The 24,254-nt window shown below is 38.4% G+C and overlaps 1 protein-coding gene across 1 annotated transcript; it reads left to right on the top strand.

The window, feature by feature from the left end:
• The first annotated feature begins 658 nt into the window (after window positions 1-658).
• Window positions 659-24,025, top strand: CTH (cystathionine gamma-lyase). Its single transcript, XM_028102503.2, has 12 exons — window positions 659-826; window positions 4,229-4,310; window positions 6,282-6,377; window positions 8,145-8,254; window positions 10,285-10,416; window positions 14,103-14,160; window positions 14,622-14,699; window positions 16,233-16,385; window positions 17,905-18,026; window positions 19,194-19,246; window positions 23,145-23,283; window positions 23,941-24,025. Exons 1-12 carry the CDS (start codon window positions 659-661, stop codon window positions 23,965-23,967), a joined length of 1,218 nt encoding a protein of 405 aa, XP_027958304.1. The 3' UTR covers window positions 23,968-24,025.
• Window positions 24,026-24,254: the final 229 nt, after the last annotated feature.

Below are 24,254 nucleotides of genomic sequence, written 5' to 3'. Positions count from 1 at the left end.
TGCAGATTTGGCAGGTTGTGCCTCGGTTTTCGTACGAATCTCCACTTCGTTGCTTGCGTCGGTCAGCACCGCCCTCAGGACAAAAGGGGTTGGGGGTAGGGGTCAGGGACACTGGCAACAGTAAGAGGAGGCTATTTGTGCGGTCTGTTTACAAGGTTACTCGGTTTCAACACCAAGCCCACCTTTCTCCATGTCTCAGGCGAACCTCCGGCCTGAGGTCACACAGATGCCCGGGCGGCTCACTGGAGCCAGCATGGCAGCCTCCCCCAGGCCCCGACTCAGGAATTTCGTCGGTAGGGAGCAACACCACGTGGACACACAGACTCCGGCTCCGCTCCACTTTCTGCACCGGGAAGGGCGGTCCCAGGGACGCTGCAGGCAACGCCTCCGGTTCCGGCCAATGAGGAACGGGGGTCGCGTCGGGGCCTTCGCTCATTGGGTCTCGCTGGTTCCGCCCGCGGTGAATGCACACCACACCGCCGGCTACTAAAGTCTGAGCCACTGAGTCCTGGAGTCCGGCTTTTGTCCGCTCCCCGTCGTCAGCCCGCCTTGTCTTTAGCTCCGGTTCTCCTGATTTTTGTGTCTCAGGCCCTGTCGCACCAGTTTTCTGGTTTTATCTTCCTTGCTCTTTTTCTCTTTCCCTCCTTCGCAGCTCAGCATGCAGGAAAAAGACGCCTCCCCGTATGGTTTCCAGCCTCGCTTCCAACATTTCGCCACGCAGGCCATCCATGTGGGCCAGGAACCGGAGCAATGGACCTCCCAGGCTGTAGTGCCCCCCATCTCACTGTCCACCACGTTCAAGCAAGAGGCTCCCGGCCAGCACTCGGTGAGCTGGGGCTGGCTGGGCAGGTGGGGGGTGGGGCTGGGTTGGGCGGGTAAAGAGAGATGGCTTACATATAAAAAGGCATGCAGGTAATTTTTAGATGGTTTATACATCAGGAAGGCACCCAAATGGATGTTTACTACACTCGTAATCTTCCTTGTACTAAATCTTTGTATTCGCTGGTCCAGTGATCACATTTCTTTTGATAAGCAGGACTGGAAGGAACAGTTTGTCCAACTTGCCATATAGATTTGAACTGAAATTCATGTAATTTTGGCAAATTTGCAGTTCAAAACTGAGGGTCATAACTTTGTTGAATTACCTTTAGCAGCAAAAATTATAAAGACATGTAGAGAGTCAACTGAAAAAAACCTGCACAAACCCTCAGGGTCTGATAACTCACCTAGAATCAAGATCATGCCCAGTGGCTGTACTGTTGTTATTAAAAGTGATTTACTTGCTATGGGCTAGATACAGACTTACAGGTGTAATGTCAGATGTATTACAGGTATGGTCTGGGATCCTCACAACAACCCTAGTCTGGACTAGATTCTCATTTTTCTTATGAAAAAAAAAAAAAAACAAAAAACAAAACAGATTTAGGAATATTAAGTAACTAGCCTAAGGCCACACGGCTAATAAGTGGTGTAGCTGGGATTCTAACCCTGCTCTAGAGCCCTGCTCTTAGGCATTAGGCTACACTCTGCTATACTCCAATAATACTAGTAATAATCTAACCCATTGCATCATTTAAGCAGTGTGGCTTAGTGATTAAGAGCACAGATCACCTAGTCACAGGGGCTAGGTTTGAATTCTGACACTACCTCCTCTGATCTGGGTGACCTTGAGCAAGTTGCTTAACCTATTCCAGCCTCAGGTTAATCCTGGGTAAATGGGGTTCACTAGTACCTACCACATAAATTGTTGATACATATGTTAAGCTTTACGGTACATTATAATTGCTTAGTAGTTTGGTATTTCACAGCGTTCACATTGACACTTTTTCCATTTGATCCTCACAACAACCCCTCAGAGGGCAGGACAGGTATTACACACTTTTTATACAAAAGGAACTGACCTAGAGTTAGATAATGGCAAGTTTTTGATAGAGCAATCTTTGTTAATCCCTTTTGGTAACACACTGATGGGATCTTGGAGTATTTCAAAGTTGCTGAGCTTTCAAGGAAATCAGTTCAATAAACTTTGTAGGTCTGAAGCTTTGATTGACTTCAAAAACCTCTTTAGTGTGTTGTTATATAAGTCTAGGGAAATTCTTTTAAACATAGCCCTTTGCTTTGTGAGGTACAGTTCTTTTTTTTTAATTAAAAAATTTTTTTTATTATGTTATGTTAGTCACCGTACCTTACATCATTAGTTTTTGATGTAGTGTTCCGTGATTCATTGTTTGTGTATAAACCCAGTGCTCCATCACCGGGCTAACATCCCCTGACCACGCCCCCCCAAAAACCTGTGAGGTACAGTTCTAAAGGGCATTTTTACCACTGGTTTAGGATGCTTCTAGCTACTGTATTTTGGAATCAAAACATGTACACAATCTGTTTTCCAAGCTTGTAGTCTGTTGCTGGTGTAGGGTTTTGTGAACGTGTGACTGTCCAAGCTTTAGCTGTTGGTATAAAAATTAACCATTTAACCAGATATTAGTAATTAAATATTTTCAGAGAGCCAACCAGGGTGATAAAATCTACAAATACCAGACACCTCTTAGTACCTTTAAGAGCTCAGTGAAGAACACTAAAAAGAATCTGAGGAGCTGAAGAGAAGCATCAATTTCTCCTATTCCATTTGGAAAGCCACTGAATGGGTGAGAGGGTGGGAGTTTGCCCGTGAAATATGCCTCGCCCCCACCCCAGAGTTAAATCTCTGCAGTGAATAATTATGGAGACATGTGTACGTCTCTGTGGCAGTAGCCACATGTATCCAAACAGATTTTTTTCTGTCTGGGGCATACAGGTCACATCAAGGAGGTGATGGTGAGGGAGGGATGAAGATATCCTAAAACCCTATAAACTATGTCTACTCAGTTTGTCAAAAACAAGGAAACAAAGCAACCAAACTTAAAATATACATATTTTGGTAATATATATATTACTAATACTAGGAGCTCCTAAATCAGAAACAATGTATGAAAAGTGGTTGTTGTGTTTTGTTATGTGCTATATGAGGCATGGAGAGAAAATTACAGCATTTTCAGGGGCGCCTGGGTGGCTCAGTTGGTTAAGTGACTGCCTTCGGCTTGGGTCATGATCCTGGAGTCCCGGGATCGAATCCCATGTCGGGCTCCCTGCTTGGCAGGGAGTCGGCTTCTCCCTCTGACCCTCTCCCCTCTCATGCTTTCTATCTCATTCTCTCTCTCAAATAAATAAATAAAATCTTTAAAAAAAAAAGAAAATTACAGCATTTTCAGTCAAGGTTTAAATCCTAGGTTTGAATACTGGTTCTGATGTTCTCTATAACCTTTGGCTTCACTTTCCTAAAAGCTGCCCATGAGTATTAAATAAAATGAATGAATACTCCTAGTATGGTAAAGGTAAAAAGAGCAAATTTTAAGAAATTGTGTGTAGCCACTTTGCCAAGAATTACTGTCTGTTTTTTGTTACTTTTGTAGTGCCAAGATCTGAACTTTGAGCATTTGTAGGATCTGTTCATAGTTTTCTATAGGATGCTAAACAGGACTTGTATCACTTATTTCTTAGGAAATGAAATATAGGTTAGAAGTAAGTTTACTCTGTAGGCTCTGGTGATTCCCTTTTCCTGAGGTCCCCAGGTGAATGGGTAAAGGTGAGTTGAACATCATAATAATGCTAATAATAAAAACAACCGTTTCTGTAGTAGTTAGCACGTACCAGGCACCAGGTAGAGAGAACTTATATACATTGTATAATTTTATCACCACAACAGTTTTGCAAATTAGTTTTTTGCATTTTATTCTCATTTTATAGGTACTGAGATCAACTTTAGGAAAGGTTAAGTAACTTACCTATTTGGCATACAGCTCATAAGGGACAGCTATAGAATTCTAATCCAGTTTGGTGGACTTCAGAACCTTTCACACCACTGCAGTCACAATATTGTTAAGCTCCTATTTAGTTATTTATTTTAAAGTTATCTATCTGAGAGAGAGCGGGTACAAAGAGAGAGCACAAGCAGGGGCAAGGGGCAGAGGGAGAGGGAGAAGCAGGCTCCCCGCTGAACAAGGAGCCTGGGACTCGATCCCAGGATCCTGGGAAGGCAGACATGTTAAGCTTCTATTTAATGGCAAGACATGTCATAACTGAATAATAAAAAATCATCATCATGGGATGAACCTCTAGTTGTGAAGGTGTCTATGTTAGGACTCTGATAAATAAACTCAAATCTCTTAGGATAAACTCTTCTGTTCTTCAGGGTTTTGAATATAGCCGTTCCGGAAACCCCACCAGGAATTGCTTGGAAAAAGCAGTGGCAGCACTGGATGGGGCCAAGTACAGTAAGTGATTTCCATTTCAAAGTTTGTGAAGTGTAAAACCCATTCTTACATGTATAGACAAAATCATAGAGGCACAGAATTTAGAATTGGAAAGGAGTAAGGATTAGCTAGTTCAAAACTTCTATTTTACTAAGACATTGAATTTTTTGTCCAAGGTCCCATAGATGGCATAATATGCATATATGTAATTATTAGATAAAAATAGAAGCAAAATGGCAGAATTTGCCAGTTAGTATTTATGTGAATGCACTTTTCATCTGAAGGTGTCAGTATAAATGGATAAATATTAACTGAGTTTTATAACACTACCTCTGAGAATACAAGCTTTCTGATACTCTGGTTCATTCACCTGATAATGCTTAAAAACAACACCAGGGAACATTTACCTGGTGCTCTTGATAATATGCTCTCAGAGATTACGGATTAACTCCTTGAATCTTTTCTCATGAAGGGAGTGGATTACTATTAAATCGTCTTTGTATTTTTTATATGAATGATACTGAATGAGGATAGAATAGTGAAGAGAAAATAAGTCTTAATGAGTTTTCTCATAGCAAGAGTGCCGGGGTTAGAAATGTTAATGTGGGTTTTTGGGGGTTTGGGGAGTTTTGTCTTTTGTTTTGGATAGGGGAGTTCTTTCTGAACACTAAACTTCTGTAATTTAGTACTGTACAGGGAACATTATTTCCTGCAGGAGGGTAAAGGCTGAGTATTCATATGGCAGACATTTTTTTCAAGTGGGCTCCAGAAAACACAGTTGTTTTTAACTGGGTTTAAAGTTTAGCCTTCTAGGGGCACCTGGGTGGCTCAGTCATTAAGCATCTGCCTTCAGCTCAGGTCATGATCCCAGGGTCCTGGGATAGAGTCCTGCATGAGGCTCCTTGCTCAGTGGGGAGTCTGCTTCTCCTTCTGACCCTCCCCCTTCTCATGCTCTCTCTCTCTCAAGTAAATAGATAAAATCTTTAAAAATAAAGTTTAGCCTTCTATATGAATTCACCATTGGACTACAGATGTGCTGAGTAGAGAACTGTAATTCTAACCTAAACTTTTCTGAGAAGATTTTATAAGAATTACATTTTTCAAGTTAATTGAATTATCCCTTCTACCAGTCACAGGTGATTTTTATCATCAAGGTGATGCATTGATATTTTGTCAGGATATTTTCTTTTATAGTGTTTAATGTACACAATGTCAGGTTTTTTTTTTTAATTGTTTTCATTATTTTTGTTCTACGTGAGATTTCGGGATCGTATTTATTTAAAGGAGATTCCACACTTACAATTTTTTAAAAACAATATTTTTCAAATTTGCCAGACACATCTCAGGTCTGATTTGGAGTTTTGTTAAAATATTTGCTCAATTGAATATCCATATAGTTAATGAGTGAATCATATCTTAGCTCTGTTCCTCAGGTTTGAAATTGTTTTTAGACCTTGTCGTTTTAAACTGTAATTTAATTGACAATTGGCCTTTGATCTCAGAATTTTGTGAAGAATTATTTCTTTGAAGTGTTTCAGAGAAATGTTACCACCAAAGCAGAATCATATATTTTTTCTCTTAAAGATATTTTAATTTTGAAACAAAAAGGGGGAATTGGCAATTGTATTTTCTTTTTTTTTTTTTTTAAGATTTTATTTATTTGTCAGAGTGAAAGAGACAGAGAGCACAAGCAGAGAGAGCATCAGGCAGAGGGAGAAGCAGGCTTCCTGCTGAGCAGGGAGCCTGATACGGGATTTGATCCCAGGATCCTGGGATCATGACCTGAGTCGAAGGCAGGTGCTTAACCAACTGAGCCACCCAGGCATCCCAACAATTGTTTTTTCATCAGGGGACTTCTTGTGACTCTGTAGTGGTGGCTGTCCTCATATGAGCAGAGAGAAGAACATAAAGTAATGCAAGGAAATATTGTAGGTGTTTTTCAACCCAGACGTTTGACTTTTTTGGCTTACCCTAACTTGGCTTTTATTTTAGGTTTGGCCTTTGCTTCAGGTTTAGCTGCCACTGTGACTATTACCCATCTCTTAAAAGCAGGAGACCAAATTATTTGTATGGATGATGTGTATGGAGGTAGGTGGCCTCTCTCATGCATGTTGTGTCAGCTGATATTTTAAAGACAGTAAAGTGGGTCCTGAATTACATTAACAATGTTACCAGGATTATTGATCATTTATTATCTTTTAAAGGTGTGATGGACACCTCCGTGTTGACCCAGACTTGGTAAAGGAAGAGCATAAACATTTAGGGTCTATGCTCTGGAACTGCTTGTAAGAGAGATTGTGTAATAATAATTTTATTTAAACTGCTGGAATGAGGATGTTGGACCTGATCAACTTTCAGATCTATTCTACTCAGAGAAGATAGCGTTTAAAGAGAGAGTGTTCTAGTGTTACTTAAAATTTTTGCCTGCAGTGAAGACGAACTATAACCCAGGTCACGCTCAAAAAGCTTGCCTCCACCCATCCCTCTATCTCCCCCACATATTTATACACTTTGGGTTTTAGGGAACCTTTGGAACATCTGTTGAAAATATGGACCCCTTCCCCCCAAAGGTGGAAAAGTGTGCTTAAGACTATACCCAGTGTTTATCATTTTAATTTTAGGGTAAAGGGGTCTCACTCCTTGAAGTCCATCATGGATCCAAATTTAAGAACTTCCATTCTAAACAGTTTAAATGCAAGTTATTTAAAGTGGTGAGTGGGAAGGTAAAGAAGACAGGTTGTCCTTATCTTTAAGCAAGACTGATTTTTATGATCAAAACAATAGCAAAAGATTTTGTACATATATGTATATATATGTATTCCAAATGCTTCCAAATAATTAAAATGTGATTTCTTGAATATTATCATTTTATCTATCTCCTATTAACAAAAAGTTAAATGTAAGTTCCTTGATGTAAGAGACTTTCAGTAATCATATTAACCCTCTTAGAAATTTGCAGAGTGTATTGTATTTATCATTCTTTCCTATGATAGTTTGTTGAACGGAAATAGCACACTTTTAGTTACTTTTATGGTGCATTATAAAGACCTCATGGCACACATAGGTACAAAATCTTGAAAATTGCTATTGATTTTTACAATTCTTTACATTCTTTTTCAATCTTCTATTATCTAGGGTCAGTCTATACAGCATCAAAAGTTCAGTATATCTTTGATCATAGAGTATTTTTCCTTTTTCTTTTCTGTTTTTTTTTTTTTTTCGGTTGGCTATCAATAAGAGCAATTTTTCCTTGAAATTTGCCTATGTAAAAATCAAATCCAGAACAGTGTTTATAAGAGAAATTATTCTAAGTTGAATGATTTATCTTTTTCACCATAAAACTGTAGTTTTTTAATTTATATTCCTCATTTATCTATTAAAGCTTTAGAACCGCGTAACAAAAAGATTGAGAGAGTACAAAGAATAATAACCAGCTTTTTTCTATTGCCAAAGTATAATCAGACTAAAAATTTATTTTGAACATTGGTTCATTTATTTTAAATGTGAGTACTAGGAAGAAATTGTTAAAAAATATATTGATGTTTCAGGGAGCATGCCACTTACTGTTTGAAGAGTAGAAATTGTATGTTTTCAGAAACATTTCTGCTTCATGTCATTTAGTGTGGCTATCAAGTGTGTTTTATTTGACTCTTTAACTTTTAGTTTAAAATCCAAGCCTTATATTCTTTACTATACAAGATATCCAAATGGTTTAACCAAAGTACATTTGCTGTTAGTTGTACTTTTATTGGTGATTGACACTTGCTTATATTTTTAAAGTATTTACACCAATAAAGAGTGAACATTTCTCAGTACAGTGTCCTCTCCATTTTGTCTGATTCTTTTCTGCCTCAGGTACAAACAGGTACTTCAGGCAGGTGGCAACTGAATTTGGATTAAAGATTTCTTTTGTTGATTGTTCCAAAACCAAATTGCTAGAGGCAGCCATTACACCAGAAACCAAGGTAACTCAGTTTTCAGTTTTGTCTGTTTTCTGTGTGCTGTTTTGTTTTTATCATTTTGTTTACTAGAAGACATAATTTAAATTTGAATAACAAATTTTATTAGAAGTCTTTGGAAACCATCAACAAGTTTAATATAGGTCTGGCTTCTCCAGAATATTCTTGCATAATGGTTAGGTACGTGAATTCCACAGCAGGATACAAGTTCTAATTCTGTGTCATAGTTGGTGTATTATCATGGGCAAATTATTTAACCAAAGTCTCAATTTCTTCATCTGCAAATGGGGATAATTGCATCTGCTTTATAGAAAGGTCGGGTTGTGTAAATTAGATGAGATAAGGCATATGAAATGCTCAGTGCAGTACCCAACACCTGATAACTGAAAAAAATTTGTTAGCAAAAGCATACAATTATGTACTGCATTACCAAACTGGTATTGCTACAGAGGTCATCATGGAGATTGGGTTGCAGGAAAGGAAGCTTGCCAAGACCCCAGACCCTAAGCATACTGGCTTTTTAAGAATTCTAAGTGATACTTCAACAAAATAATAGTTACAAGTAGAGAATGGGCCACAAGCAATCTTTAGCCTCCATCCTGGGAAGCTTGCATGCCACCGGAAGGTGTTTTGTGCCTGAGTGAATGGCATATGTGATATTCTTTCTTGGGCCTCATTTAAATTCTGCATGGGTAAAAGAAGGACCAATGTCTTTTATAAGTCAGCCTTTTCCAGCTTTTTGCTAATGATTAAAAGGTTTGAATTGTACTCAAGATTATGTTGCAGGGAATGCTAAAAAATGAAAACCTTTTCTCACACAAATAATTACTTTGAAGATTAACACAGGGGTGAGCTTTGAGTGATTAAGGTTTGTTTTCAAAGGAACTTGTTTTTTATCTTGCTTAGGAGAAAAGATACTTATTAAAATAGCTGGTCTGAGTCTTTCTAAGGGAGGAAAGCAAATTGTGAGTATGTTAATTCTTGTCAACAGAACTTTATGTAGTGGCTCTTTACTGACTTGAATTAATACATTTTTTTTTCCCCTGAAATACCTGCCTCATCATATGAAGTAGATTTTTTAAGTCCCTGCAAAATCAACTTTGTATTTATTATTTTTATTTTAATTACTTTTTATTATGAATATGAATAATAGATTCTTATCAGAAATGATTTTTTACTGATTCTTAAAATAATCATTTCTTGTAGAATTTGCATTATTTTAATTACCTTATCTTTTCTAGTAAGAGTCTGGAGTAGGAAGAATATTAAACTAGATATCTTGCTCATTTATATATTAATAAAGAATCATTAACCCTTTTAAAAAGAAAGCTATAGGTAATGTCATTCAGTACAGTGGCATCTTGTTTAACAAACAGAAATTTCTTCTTTTCTTTGGTCTTCTCAGTCACTGTCAAGCATCTACTTTGTGCCTGATTTGTGCTAGGTTTTGGGATATGATACTGTCTCCTTAAATGAGCCGTGACCAGGTTTTCTGTTGTGTGTAACTTCTCTCCTGCACTTTAAAACCCATACTCTTCAAGTTCTGGGTACTTATAGTTTCTCATGCATCTGACATTTTTAAAGTTAATATTTAGCATATGCTTGGCATTGTAGGGATAATTCTCTGTAATGAAAATTCTAGTCTGTGATCTTAATGTTTTATGTTATTTACCTTTGAGAACAAAATTCCTAGACACTGAATTATGTCTTTGAAATCCATCCTCTTTGTAATGGAATGTAATTACAATAATTGAGCACTTTTCTTCTTATACATAACATTATCTCATTTGATCTTTATAACAATTGTATGAAATATTATCAACCCTATTGTACAGATGTAAAATTTGAGGAATATGGAGGGTAAGTTACTTAACTATGACCTCTCAGAAATTAATGGGGGCTAGGATTCAGATTCAACCCTTGCAACTTCATCACCCACATTCTTCAGTGTAGTCTGCCAGATGGTTACAATATATGAGATATATATTGGTGCAGTATATTTTTTATAAACTATTGTCATCTATTGAATGTTTTAGCTTGTTTGGATTGAAACCCCCACAAACCCTAGCTTGAAGATGATTGACATTGAAGCCTGTGCACATACTGTCCATAAACATGGCGACATCATTTTGGTCGTGGATAACACTTTTATGTCAGCCTATTTCCAGGTAAGTGAAAATAATTTTTTTGGCATGATTAGTAGACTACAGATACCTGTAACTAGGAAAGGAAAGACTTGTTTACATTAAAATCATTATCAAACTCATGGAAACTAATCATAGTTATTGATTAGACAAAGAATTAAAATTGGGCCTTTTCTACCATTAGCTAATATCTTTTCGACCAACCCTAGGTTCATATCCATTATGGGACTTTGTGTGTTTTAAATATTGTCTTAATTAGAGTTTTTAAGTTCTCTCAGGATGTGTAAACTCTCTGAAGAGCTGGCCTTATTATGTGATTTTATCTGTCAGTGCTTTATAAATAGTAGCTTTATGAATAGTAGGGACTTTAATGTTTATGTGCTGGTTATAAATCAGTTATGTTTTTTTTATATATATGGTGTGACAAAAACATATATGTTATATATTTAATGCATATATGTTATATATTTAATGCATATATATTTATTTTAAAATATATTAATATATGTTACTAAATTATTAAAATATATAATTAAACCTGGCTAACCTTCCAAATTAAAGGAAAACAAAAGCTATACTGCATGATATCTCCATGTATGTCATACTTATTATTTCTCCACTTTCCTCCTTTCTAGTTTCTCGTCCCTCAGGGCCCCGTGGACTGTGCCCAGCTCTCTAGCTTTACCTTGTTTGTATTAGGAATTTCTACTCCCTGTTTCACATTGCAGCTATAAGGACCAAGTCCTTTATAGTGCTCCTTTTAAACTATCTATTTTCCTACCTACTCCTCTACATACATCTCTTCCCACCTCAAAACCTCCCATTCATCCTCCATTCCTTTTCTTTTTTCTCTTACTTTTTTCCAGATGCTTCTTTCTATTTTGTTCCTTTTGGTAGATCATCTAAGGATTGCTCTATAATTGATTAGCTGTCTGCCCTTTCCCCACATGTTCTCTCCCTCTTTTCTCCGAGTAGTCCAGTCTGTTTCCTTTCCTTGTTAGGAGCTTACCTTCTCCTCGCTTTTTCCTTCCTGCTTGTACTTTATGATCCTTCTTATTACACTTCCTGTACTTTACCTTTATCCTGCAGAGTTACTGAAAACCCAGCTCATTTTCTGCTACTCTTGAATTAGGCAGATGTTGATAGCTCAGTTGTTTATATTTCTCCGCCTTTTGTTTTGGGTCCCTGGAATTGGCACAAGCTGCTGCCTTAGTTTGTATAAATCTGTTCTTCATCTTCCTCCATTTTATTGAGAAGACACTACCAGGTTTTATTTCATTTTCCTCAAATGCATTTCCTGGCTACGTTGCATTTGGACAGCTTCATGGGCCACCTACCTTTGGCTCACGATATATCTTTGGCTGCTTCTTATATCCACTAAAGCAGTCTATTTCCAAGTGAAAAATCTCTTGGCATCATCTGTTTGTCCCAGGTAATTTTCACTCTTGGGTTCATTATCCCAACTCCTTATCCCATATACCACTTGCACTAAAGGCCAGTTTACACAGCATAGGGTTGCTCTAGCTGAGTCACAGTGAGTCTTGTATATTCCCAAAGAGACTGCATGCATTGTTTTAGCTTGGGCCTGCCCAGATTATTCATCAGGCCTGGCCCTTTTTTCCCCCCTGTTACTGTCACTAAAATAGGTCCAGTTTTTCTACCTTTCTGAAGCCCACATCACATTTCTGTGTAACAGGGGCTGCAGTTTGCTTCCTTTCAATCTGGATTCATTCCAGTTGAGTTAATCAGAATCATGTTGTCCCTAAGTGGCCACATGTATTAGTTCCATACAGTAGATTTTCTGAAAAGGTCCTCTCATTATTTTACCCTCATGAAAACTGGATACATTCTCTTTCTTCCCTGCCTTTTGTCTTCTGGATCTTCTTTAAATGTCACAAAAGGCAAAATGGACATACCACTGTAAAGTTTCAGAGTTTGAGAGTGGAACCTCTAGATTTATATAATTTAGATGTGAGTGCTACTTCTACCAGCTTTTTAATCTGGATGATCTGTTTCAATTTTATTTTATTTTCTTCTTTCCTTCCTTCCTTCCTTCCTTCCTTCCTTCCTTCCTTCCTTCCTTCTTTGTTTCTTTGTTTCTTTGTTTGTTTGTTTCTTTCTTTGTTTCTTTGCTTCTTTCTTTCTTTGTTTCTTTGTTTCTTTCTTTGTTTCTTTCTTTCTTTGTTTCTTTGTTTCTTTGTTTCTTTGTTTCTTTCTTTCTTTCTTTCTTTCTTTCTTTCTTTCTTTCTTTCTTTTTCTTTCTTTCTCTCAGAGAGGGCAAGCTGGGGGAGGGGGCACAGAGGGAGAGGGAGAGAATCTTAAGCAGGCTCCATGCCCAGTGCAGAGCCTGGCATGGAGCTTGATCTCACCACCCTGAGATCATGACCTGAGCAGAAATCAAGAGTCAGATGCTTAACTGACTGAGCCACTCAGGCACCACTGTTTTGTTTTTCTTCATCCCTCTTCTTCATCTGTACAATGAGAATCTTAAAGTACTCTATTGAGTTAGGTAAAATATTTTGTATAGTGCTTCCCTGGGATGTGTAAAGAATTTAACATGGTTCTCAGCACATGATGATATCAACAGATGTTAGTTATTTTCATTTTTCCTTTTCTTTTGACCACAGAGTTTACAGAATGTTAGCATTGGAAGAGACCATCATCTAGTTTGACTCCATCACTTTGGAGATGCACAAACACCTATGTAGGGAGTGCTTTGAGTAATACCTGACTTAAAACATCCTATTTTTGAAACACCCCAAATGAAAAGTCCTATAGCCCCTTTATACGTAACACCTTCCAAAGACTAAACAACTGGTGAGGTTAAAAGACAAACAGACACACACACACACACACACACACACACACACGTACTTTCTTTTAAAGAAAATGTAAATAGGTTCCTGGCTGGGGGTCAGTAGAGCATGTGACTCTTGATCTCAGGGATGTGATTTCAAGCCCTGTGGTGGGCATAGAGCTTACTTTAAAAAAAAAAAAAAAAAGAAAGAAAATGTAAATAGAAAGATGTTGATAATATATTTTTTAGTGAATAGTTGATTATAACTTTAATTCTCACTATAAACAAAGACGTTTTAAGACTAAAGGGATTGATTTGCAGGAAAATTGGATGAGGGAAAACATTCCAAAGAAATTCTTTCTAAAGTGACTTTACACTTGACAAAACTAGTATAATAAAAGAGTAATTATGAAAAAAAAAAGCAATTAAGACTCAAGATGATGGCACATCAAGCAAATAATCACAGCGTACATTATCAGGTTTTAATGATCAAAAATCTAAGCATGTTATGTACTCACTTGACATAATAATTGCTAAATATTTATGTCTACTACTTTATGTGTTTACTGAATCATAAAATGCCAGCATCTCTGCATTGTAAAATTTAGTAAGTACACTTAGGACCAGCCAGCAAATCCTCTAAAGAAATAAGTTCAGGAGACCTGTTGGCCTGATTTTACCTGCTATTTCCAGAAAATTTGTGCTTTTGGATTGAATACTGGGTCCGGTGCTTTGTATTTTTATTTGGGTGGGGGAGGGGAAAGATACCATCAGAAATCCTGGAAAATTTTAAGATGCATGTATTTTTGAAAAGTTAGAATAGGAATGAAATTTATAATAGCAAATAGGCATGTAATGAAGCATATTTTCAAGTGAATTACCATTTAAAATGAAAATCTTTTGTTTCTTTCAGCGGCCTTTGGCTCTGGGAGCTGATATTTGTATGTATTCGGCAACAAAATATATGAATGGTAAGACATACATAGTCTACACTTTGAGTGTTCCTTTCCATGGATAGATGAAAATACCACAGGGCTTGGTATTTTGATCCTTTTTCTTCTATTATTCAGGTTTTCTCTGTGACTCATGTAGAAAGTAAAGAATTTATACTTTGGTTAAATATGGGATTTCATTTATAGCAGATAAAACTATGCTCATATGACTATGAACAGGATTAAAATTTACTAAAAAAGGTTATAGTTTTATTCTACTGACAGCTTAAAAAGAAACATTTAATTTTTATATGATTTTTATTTCATTGTTATAGGTATAGGTATGTATATGTGGTACTATCAAATTGAATACAGTTTATTTAAACTTATAGGGCTTTTTCCCAGAGAGTTTTTTTCAAGTGAAAGTTACATTGTAGAAATTTTAGAATGAAGAATAAACATACATTGTTTTTAACCTAAGGGTTTTTATTTTGTTTTAGGCCACAGTGATGTTGTAATGGGCTTAGTGTCTCTTAATTCTGAGAGCCTCCATAATAGGCTCCGTTTCTTACAAAACTGTAAGTATTAAAAAGTCCAAGAATTCTCCTTATTCTTTCAGAGGGACTACATTTGGTATTTGTAGTTCCACTAAACACTGTGAAGTAATAGCATTCCACTAAATTAGGAAGAAATGAGGAATGGAGGAGAAAGATTCTGTTTTTTTTTTTTTTAAAGATTTTGTTTATTTATTTGAGAGAGAGAGAATGGGAGATAGAGAGCACGAGAGGGAAGAGGGTCAGAGGGAGAAGCAGACTCCCTGCTGAGCAGGGAGCCCGATGTGGGACTCGATCCTGGGACTCCAGGATCATGACCTGAGCCGAAGGCAGTCGCTTAACCAACTGAGCCACCCAGGCGCCCAAGATTCTGGTTTTTAAAGGAAAGTAGAAAAATTAGGATATAAAAATATAGTTGGGACATAACAGGGCTTTACAACATGACTTAAGGGATGAATTTTGTTATTTTTCAAATCCATGTTGAATTTGACCATAATTGGGTAAAGCCCAAGTGAATTTTTAGTTTTCAGACTGACTAGATTTTTTTCTTTAGAAAAAACATTTGGAATAATGGCTTTCTTATACTCCACCTTTTATATCTGGAATCTGGTTCACTTTAAATAGCACTAAATATATAAACTTATATTTTTCAACAGATGTCTAAACACCATTTCCTGTTTAGATAGTTTAGTTATCTCAAGTATGGGTAAGGATTTATTTGAAGGTGCTTAGTTTAACCATTGTGATTTGACAGATAAGATACAAACATAATTAGTAATAAAATAAATAAAGGAAGGGGCGCCTGGTTGGCTCAGTCAGTTAAGTGACTGCCTCTGGGTCATGATCTCAGGGTCCTGGGATCGAGCCCCGCTTTGGGCTCCCTGCTCGGCAGGAGGCCTGCTTCTCCCTCTCCCACTCCCCTTGCTTATGTTCTCTCTCTTGCTGTCTCTCTCTCTGTCAAATAAATAAATAAAATCTTTAAAAAAATAAAATAAGTAAAAAAATAAATAAAGGAAATAAGCATTAAAGTAAAAAAAAAAAAAAAAGAGGCACCAAGGAGGAAAACCAAAACTCACTGCTTGATAAATTCCTTTTATTTATAAAATGTTGAGGTGAGGTACACACCTTGGAGGCATAATAACTCCTAGGCTGCTTTAGACAAAAGCTAAATAGAATGTTGGTAGAACTTTCAGTAACAATAGGAGCTTAATGCTGTTTTTTCTACGTGTTCAAAGAAATACAAGCTTCAACTATGTGCAGTACGTTATTGAATGGAAATCATAGAAAAGACTATGTTCATGTTTGAAATGTTCATATTGTGTTCATGTTTAGTTTGCAGGATCTTCATTTCCCCTCTCATTTTAAAGCCCACTCTTTGAGCGTACTTTAGGCTTCATTCTTATGATTCTGATTTGATATATTAATTTCTCCCCTAAAACTCAAACATTGGCCTCTGTAGCTCGTTTCTCAGAGTCACTATAATGAAACAGAGAGTGAGAGAATCTTCTGGGTCTCTCCCCCCCTTTCATACTAACCCAGCATATGTTCATTTTGCAGCTCTTGGAGCAGTTCCATCCCCTGTTGACTGTTACCTCTGCAATCGAGGTCTGAAGACTCTGCAGGTCCGAATGGAGAAGCATTTCGAAAATGGAATGGCAGTTGCCCAGTTTCTGGAATCTAATCCTTGGGTAGAAAAGGTTATTTATCCTGGTATGTTGATATGATTTCTTTTCTTTTCTTTCTTTCTTTTTTTTTTTTTTTAAGATTTACTTCTTTATTTGAGAGAGAGCGTGTGCAAGTTGGGGGGAGGGGCAAAGGGAGAGGAGAGAGAGAATATCCAGCAGACTCCTTGCTGAGCCCAGAGACAATGCAGAGCTCTATCTCACAACCCTGAGATCACTCCTGAGCCGAAATCAGGAGTTAGAAGCTCAACCGACTGATCCACCTGGGTGCCCCAATGTTGATAGGATTTCTAAGAACATATGCTTACACTAGGATTTTGTGGGTTATCCTAAGTATCCTGTGTATGACACATGTTGTAAGGTAGCTGCTTTCATGTATTTTTATGTTGTTTATGTATTATTGGACACTGCTGTATGTCAGACTCTGTGGGGGGTTTGGTGGCGAAGATAGACAATGGTCTGTGTCCTTGTGTTGCCCATAATCTAGTGGTTGCTTGGGATGTTAGGAAATTGATTTTATGCATTAGATGTTCCTGCCATGGTCTTGAGCTTGAAGGCTTGTATTTACCTGTTCCAGGATTGCAACATTGTACTTTCCAGTTGATTTGCTTATAGTCTTTTCAGTCTGCCATTCTGCATTAGCTCTTTTATCTGATTTAGGTTGGGCCTTGATACTCATCAAATTGAGACTTGCTATTTACACAGCAAAATTCCCCTGAAGCTCTCTTCCTTTTCAAATTTTTTCACGTCTGCCAACTCATGTGGAGTTAGCAGACTTATACATTACTCTTTGAATTTATTTTGCCAGTCTTTTAAATTGTGATGTGGTCTTAAGTAGTTACTTTGAACCCTTTGAGGTTTTAGCGGTCTTGGTGGACAGGAGAATTAAGCTTGATTCCTATCCTCAGGGAATTTAGATAAGCCAAGACAGAACTACATATGAGATTAAATGCCCTGTATGCCCCCTAGGTAAAGAGCTGTTGACTGGTATGTATTTTGAATGGAGGGAGGGAGAAGAGTTTTGGCCTTTGTCTTGAAGAATGGGAAGCATTTGTTAGAAGGGCATGGACAGGCATTCCAATTCATTCAGCAAATGTTTATTAATTGCCCACGATGGAGCAAGCTTTGAACTAGGACCTAGGATCCAATTATTAACAAAAGAAACGGATTTCTCCACGTGGAGCTAGTCTGGTGGATAAGACAGATATTAAACAATAAATTATGGAATGACATAATTAATAGAGGGGCTGGGGCAGTCAGCCGGGAGGATGTTCCGGGTTAAAGGGACAGCTTGTACACAGGTCCTGAAATGAAAAAAAGTGCAGTACTGCTAGTATAAGGAAAGTTGATGTAGCTTGAGCGTGGAGACGGTAGAAGAGATAGGTCAGAATGAAACTAGAGGCCAGAACACATCGTCAGATATGGATGTGGTGTAAATCTCATCATTATTAGGCTTATTTGCAGTTTGCTTTAGGCAAACAGTGAATTTTTTCGTTCTGAAATGTTTGACTCTAAAATAAGACTTTTATTGTGCCTCATGATCACAGGGCTGCCCTCTCATCCTCAGCATGAGCTGGCGAAGCGTCAGTGCACAGGTTGCCCGGGGATGATCACCTTCTATATTAAGGGCACTCTTCAGCACGCTCAGATGTTTCTCAAGAACCTCAAGGTAAACTTTCAAACGAGGTTTTTTAAATCGTCGAGGCAGATTCCAGCAGTTCATGATCTCTCCTTTCCACCCAACTCAGATTCACGTCTTTGGACCTGCAGGTCACACCCACAGACCTCTTTATCATGAAATGCTTTGGGTTGGAAAACGACTTTGGTGCGCAGTAGCAGACATCTGAATATGTTTGTTTACTGAACTCTCTGGACTCGGCCATCAGTTTGAGAGAGACGGAATGTCCTGATGCATTGGTTTTTAGATTTATTGAAAATCAAACCCCTCTTCCAAATGAAATATTATGTGAAACTTCCAAGTAATGTGTGGCTAGTGCATGGCACAAAGGCTGCCCTGAAATCCAGCCTAGGAATGGCTTTCCAAACCTGTGCCTCCCAGGCTGCATCTGCCTGGGGTGAAGAAAGGGAGGCCTTTGTCTGATGTTTCACGCTGCCAGGAGGCTCTCAGGGCCCCCAGGAGAGAGGCCTCTGTAACTCCATACACTGGGCTTGCAGAGCTCATGCAACAGACTGAGTTTTAAATACTGAGGTCTAATGCATCGGCTGCTGCCAGATTAGTCAGCGTCCACTGGTATCTAAAAGTTGTACTAAAAGCAGAAAGGTAGTGTATATTTAATTAAATACCGTTGTAAGAGTAATTTTAAAATATTTGTAAAATTATGACACTGTAACACTAACAAAAATGGTGGGTTTTTTTGTTTTTTTCCTACTTCAGGAGGGAGTTAAATGGATGTATTAATTTAGTAAGTGATTGATTTTAACAAGTAAGTGTGTATAACTTGGTAGACTTTAGAGATTTTTATTTAAAGGGTAACCACAGAGCTAGGTCTCAAATGTAATAATTCTGACGTTTTAGGGCTCCTGTTAGTTAAGTATTACTTAAGTAGAGGGCCAAATCAGGAAGATAGGAGAGACTCACCTTCCTCAACTTGTAATGTGTTAAAAGTTGGCACCTCATATGTCTAATCGGTACCATCAGTGTTATGGATTTTATTTTCATTTTTTCTCTGGGTTTCTTGCCCAAATTGTACTTTTTTTCATAATCACCACCATTTCTCACCCTGTGTCCAGGGCCATTTTGTTAAAAACATTTAGTTTTGTATTTTTGTATTTTTACGTTAGTGAAAGATCTGAATGAATGTTTTCTTTGCCATAGTTATTTACTCTGGCTGAGAGCTTGGGAGGATATGAAAGTCTTGCTGAGCTTCCGTGAGTATATTTCTGTTTTTCTCAGTGTTTTAACCGGTAAAATCAGGAGTGATTCAAGACATTTGACAGTAAGAATAGCATCGAGCTATTTAATCAGAATGGACCCAGTAGAATGGGGACCCGGATAAAAATCTCAGCTGTATGTGTCCTCCCCAATTTTTCTTCCTTCCGTTCTGCCTGAAGGCGATTCCAGCAGAGTTGTAGTTTAGGACTTCTGACCTTTAACCTAGGGCTACTTGTTCTATCCCACTCTGCCCTGGAAGGGGGGTTGGAGGCTTTTAGGAGACGGGCTGATTTCAAGCTTCTTAGAAACGGATGAAATACTTCCATGCCCTTGATGGTCAGAGATGCCACCGAATCCATTTATTTTCTGTTCTATGGATGAACCTTGAATGGCTTCATGTTATCTGCAAGATAAACCCAAAATCTACCTTGGTATTCCTGATCCAATCAGTTCATCTAATTGTATCAAAACACCAGAGGATCTTAGAACATGCAGCCTGAGATCAGGGATCCAACAGCTAATTTTATAGATAAGGAAACAAAGATTCAGAAAGTTTTGCTCATTACTCAGATGTCACATAGGAATCTGTTAGCAGCTTCACTCTTGAGGCTTTGCATGGAAACAATGAGAGGAGGCAAAAGCAGCCCGGATTTGGATTTGAGACCTACTCCACCAGTTACTCACCTCCGAGCTTCAGTTTTTTCATCCATAAAATGGGATTAGTAATTAAAATAACAATTATCATTTATTGATTACTTGTCCCACCAAGCATTCCAGAGCTGTAGCCTGATTTTATTGGATGTTACTCTGCTCATGTATTGTAAATATTGCACTGGTAATGTACATCATTATCTAATAATTTTCAAGAGTACTAAATGCACCTGGCATGTTGCTGTGTTTTAATTTTCATACACATTTCTGGAATAACTCTGTTCTGGAGGCACTATGTTAAGGGGTGTCAGGGATTACCACAATTTAGACACATTTGCTGTCCTCTCCATGGTAATTTGCAGCTTGGAAGAGTCAGGCAGTTTCACATAAAGTAAAGAAAAAAATGTATGATACCCAAAGAATTACTCAAATAATTAAGATAACACAAATAGGTTTTCGTGAGTCTTTCAAGAAGATGCCTGCTAGTAAGTCTGGATGCACAAGAGGGCACACTCAGCATATGAAATTGGGTTATTTTTCATAGTCATAAAATGTGTATTACTTTAAGGCTCTCTTAAGAATCGACACCTCCTGATTTCTTCAGGGATTTGGTTTAAAGTTGCTTGGTCCTCAGATGTCCCAACCAGCTAGGCCATCACCCCGATGCCTGCCAGCGGACGAGTGAATTTAGGTCAGGGCTTGTCTGTTCTTGCCTCATTCTGTGACTCCCAACTGCTGCAACGAATACAGAATTGCAATAGGGGAGGGAGGGAGCAGAGCCAATGTGTGCTGGATTGGTCTTCCAGCCTGACGACGCATATTAACTCTGCAACCTCAGAAAAGTTACTTATGTTCTCTCAGTCTGTTTCTTCGGTTGTAAAATGTGGATAACACTGTACTCAGCTCTCAGGGTTGTTATGAGAACATGGGGGAAAAATATCCCTAAGCCAGTGCCTTGATTCATACTAAGGGCCCAATAAATGTTAATTATTATTAGGAACTATTATGTTTTATTAGGTATCTAATACACTCCAGGTACTTGCAAATGCTTTATATATGTTCCTTCCATTAATGACTGTGATAAACTTTTGGGATAGGACTTATATCCAACTTCTATTCATTTAAAAGAAAATGAATTAATGCACACAAATGACCTAGTAGAGTACCTGCCTCATGGTAGGCCTATAATAAGTGATAGCTATTATTATGATTTTAGATAAAGAAATTGATTGTGAGGACAGGTAACTTCTACAAGCCCACACAGCCAGTGTGTGAAGGGGCTGATTCACGTGCAGGTCTGTTGGTCTCAGAGGCCTAAATTCCTAATTTTATGTGTATACTCTCTTTTGAGGAATTAAAAGCCTGAAAAGGCAGAACATTTTTTATTTTATCTTATATATTTTTAAAAGATTTTATTTATTTATTTGAGAGAGAGCACAAGTGGGTAAGGGGCAGAGAAGCAGACTCGAGCAGGGTGAGGGGCAGAGAGGGAGGGAGAAGCAGGCTCCCCACTGAGCAGGGAGCCCAATGCAGGGCTCCATCCCGGGATTTCGGGACCATGACCTGAGCTGAAGGCAGACACCCAACTGACTGAGCCACCCAGGCACCCAATGCAGAACATTTTTTTTTTATTATTATTATTATGCTTTGTTAGTCATCATACAATACATCATTAGTTTTTGATGTAGTGATCCACGATTCATTGTTTTCGTGTAACACCCAGTGCTCCATGCAGTATGTGCCCTCCTTAATACCCATCACCGGGCTCCCCCAGGCCCCCCAAAACCCTCAGTTTGTTTCTCAGAGTCCATAGTCTTTCATGGTTCATCTCTCCCTCCGATTTCCCCCCTTCATTTTTCCCTTCCTTCTCCTAATGTCCTCCATGCTATTTCTTATGTTCCACAAGTAAGTGAAACCATATGATAATTGACTTTCTCTGCTTGACTTATTTCACTTAGCATAATCTCCAGGCCCATCCATGTTGATGTAAAAGTTGGGTATTCATCCTTTCTGATGGCTGAGTAATATTCCATTGTATATATGGACCACATCTTCTTTATCCATTCGTCTGTTGAAGGGCATCTCAGCTCCTTCCACAGTTTGGCTATTGTGGACATTGCTGCTATGAACATTGGGGTGCATATGGCCCTTCTTTTCACTACATCTGTGACCTTGGGGTAAATACCCAGGAGTGCAATTGCTGGGTCATAGGGTACCCAAGGCAGAACATTTTAAGGAGGTTTTGGCATGTACCACTTCAGTAGCGTGATAAAAGAAGATACTCATAAAATGTTGACCACATCTGAGATTTTCTCTCCATGGTTCTGAAGTGAGATAGGACAGAGCAACTTAGGCATTGATTTTGTGGTTAGTGTGCCCAGAAAGGATGAGTGTTGGTAGCAGTGTATGTATGTAGGGCTCAGTGAGACTACAAGCCTCTCCTCCATGGTGCCTCAGCCTCAGCCCATACAGTTTTCTGCCTCCTCTCGACTCTGGCAGTCCTTGCTGTCCATTCTTGTTTGGCATGTACTGTAGACTATTCTGTTCTGTGAATTGTCATAGACTTTGGCTTCTGCTTCATTATGTAGGGCCGAGAAAAATACCTCATTTTTCTTGGTTTCCCAATTCTTACTATAGTGCCCGACCCACAGTAGGTGCTTTACCTTTCTATCATGTTAATGATGATGAGTTGCCAGCTAGTTTTGAAAATCCTTCCAGGCCTCTACATTCATGGGTTATGTGCTGGAATTCCTAATGCTCACTGGTTGTCACTGGTGTTGTTCCTGGGTTGTCTTTCCCTGATCTGCCTCACAAGGTGCCATTCTGGATTAATCCATTGATCAGGAGGGAATAAATTCTGGCTGGCTCTTGGTCCAACAGGCCTTTTATAAGTCCAGCTGGTTGGTCATGGAGTATACGACTGCTGGCCAAAGCTTCATTCAGGCAGGTGTTAACATCCACAGCTAGAGGTTATCTTTTTCTCTCCTCCCTGGGAGTGCTTGATTGGCACCTTCAGTGTTTAGATTAAGTATATTGATGGTATAGAAAGGATAAAAGATCTTAGTTTTCACTTACAATAATGATCAGAAAAGGTAATTTTCATAATTCCTTATTTTTTTGCCTGTGAAAAATTATAGGCATATGAAGAATTTGATATTTAGAATAGAAAAAAACTGAAAATAATTGCAATTTATGAGACAGATACAATATAGTTATCAAAAATTTGCTCATTCTTTCTTTTAGGGCAATCATGACCCATGCTTCAGTACCTAAGAGTGACCGAGATGTCCTTGGAATAAGTGACACACTGATTCGACTCTCTGTGGGCTTAGAGGATAAAAAAGACCTACTTGAAGATCTAGATCAAGCTTTGAAGGCAGCAGTAAGTTTATTTTGGTGTGTTTGTGGGCTTAATCTTGGGGATGGTGGTCACTCTTTCATTTTTTTTAAAGATTTATTTATTTATTAGAGAATGCAGAGGGAACGGGCAGAGGGAGATGGAGAGAGAGAATCTCAAGCAGACTCCCTGCCAAGCGCAGAGCCTGACTTGGGGCTTGATCCTATGACCCTGAGATCATGACCTGAGCTGAGATCAAAAGTCAGACACTTGGGACGACTGGGTGGCTCAGTCGGTTAAGCGTCTGCCTTCGGCTCAGGTCATGGTCCCAGGGTCCTGGGATCGAGTCCCGCATCAGACTCCCTGCTCGGTGGGAGCCTGCTTCTCCGTCTCCCACTCCCCCTGCTTGTGTTCCCTCTCTCTCTCTAACAAATAAATAAATAAAATCTTTAAAAAAAAAAAAATTACTCAGCCAACTGAGCCACCCAGGCACCCTGGTGGTTACTTTTTTTAGAGTGGCCTCACTGAATTCTGAAGGTTTCCTCTTCTCTTCCTATAATAGACAGGCTATATAAATGTGCAAGGAACTCAGCTGAAATGCAGATTTAAAAAATGGTCGTATTCAGAAAAGAGTACTTGGAAGAAGTGAAGTCATTGCCTGCAGTTTTAATAACATATTTTTCTTGTGCACCTTTAATACAGCACCCTCCAAGTGCAGATTGTAACTAGCATTCCAGAACTGCTAGTAGAAGTCGCTTCCTGAGAAGATCAACTCTTCGTAATTGAATGGACCATTAATGAGCCTTTGCAGAATTTTCAAGTGAAAATTTTAAGGCACCTCATTACCTTTCAGACCTGTAACCTTCCAGGGATCATCCTTATTAAAAACAGTTTCCTCTTTCCCTTATTGTAATTGACAGGTCAATTCTGTTAGTATCTTTTTATTAAGTTTGGTATCCATTTGCCTCTGAAGGAGGTGGGATTTGTGCTGCTTTTTGGGATTGTGATCTTTTTTC

This window comes from Eumetopias jubatus, unplaced genomic scaffold, assembly GCF_037043125.1.
Source record: "Eumetopias jubatus isolate StellerSeaLion01/CBP00866 unplaced genomic scaffold, mEumJub1_p1.0 scaffold_4, whole genome shotgun sequence".
NCBI classification, from domain to species: domain Eukaryota; kingdom Metazoa; phylum Chordata; class Mammalia; order Carnivora; family Otariidae; genus Eumetopias; species Eumetopias jubatus.
Note: the sequence above shows the minus strand (reverse complement) of the source record. Positions and strands in the feature narration are given on the sequence as shown.

Excerpts from the sequence above, each read along its gene's own strand:
- CTH (XM_028102503.2), top strand. The coding sequence starts at position 659 with ATGCAGGAAAAAGACGCCTCCCCGTATGGTTTCCAGCCTCGCTTCCAA. Across the intron at positions 6,378-8,144 it reads TATGGATGATGTGTATGGAG|GTACAAACAGGTACTTCAGG; the intron begins GTAGGTGGCCTC and ends TTTCTGCCTCAG. Across the intron at positions 14,700-16,232 it reads GCTCCGTTTCTTACAAAACT|CTCTTGGAGCAGTTCCATCC; the intron begins GTAAGTATTAAA and ends TTCATTTTGCAG.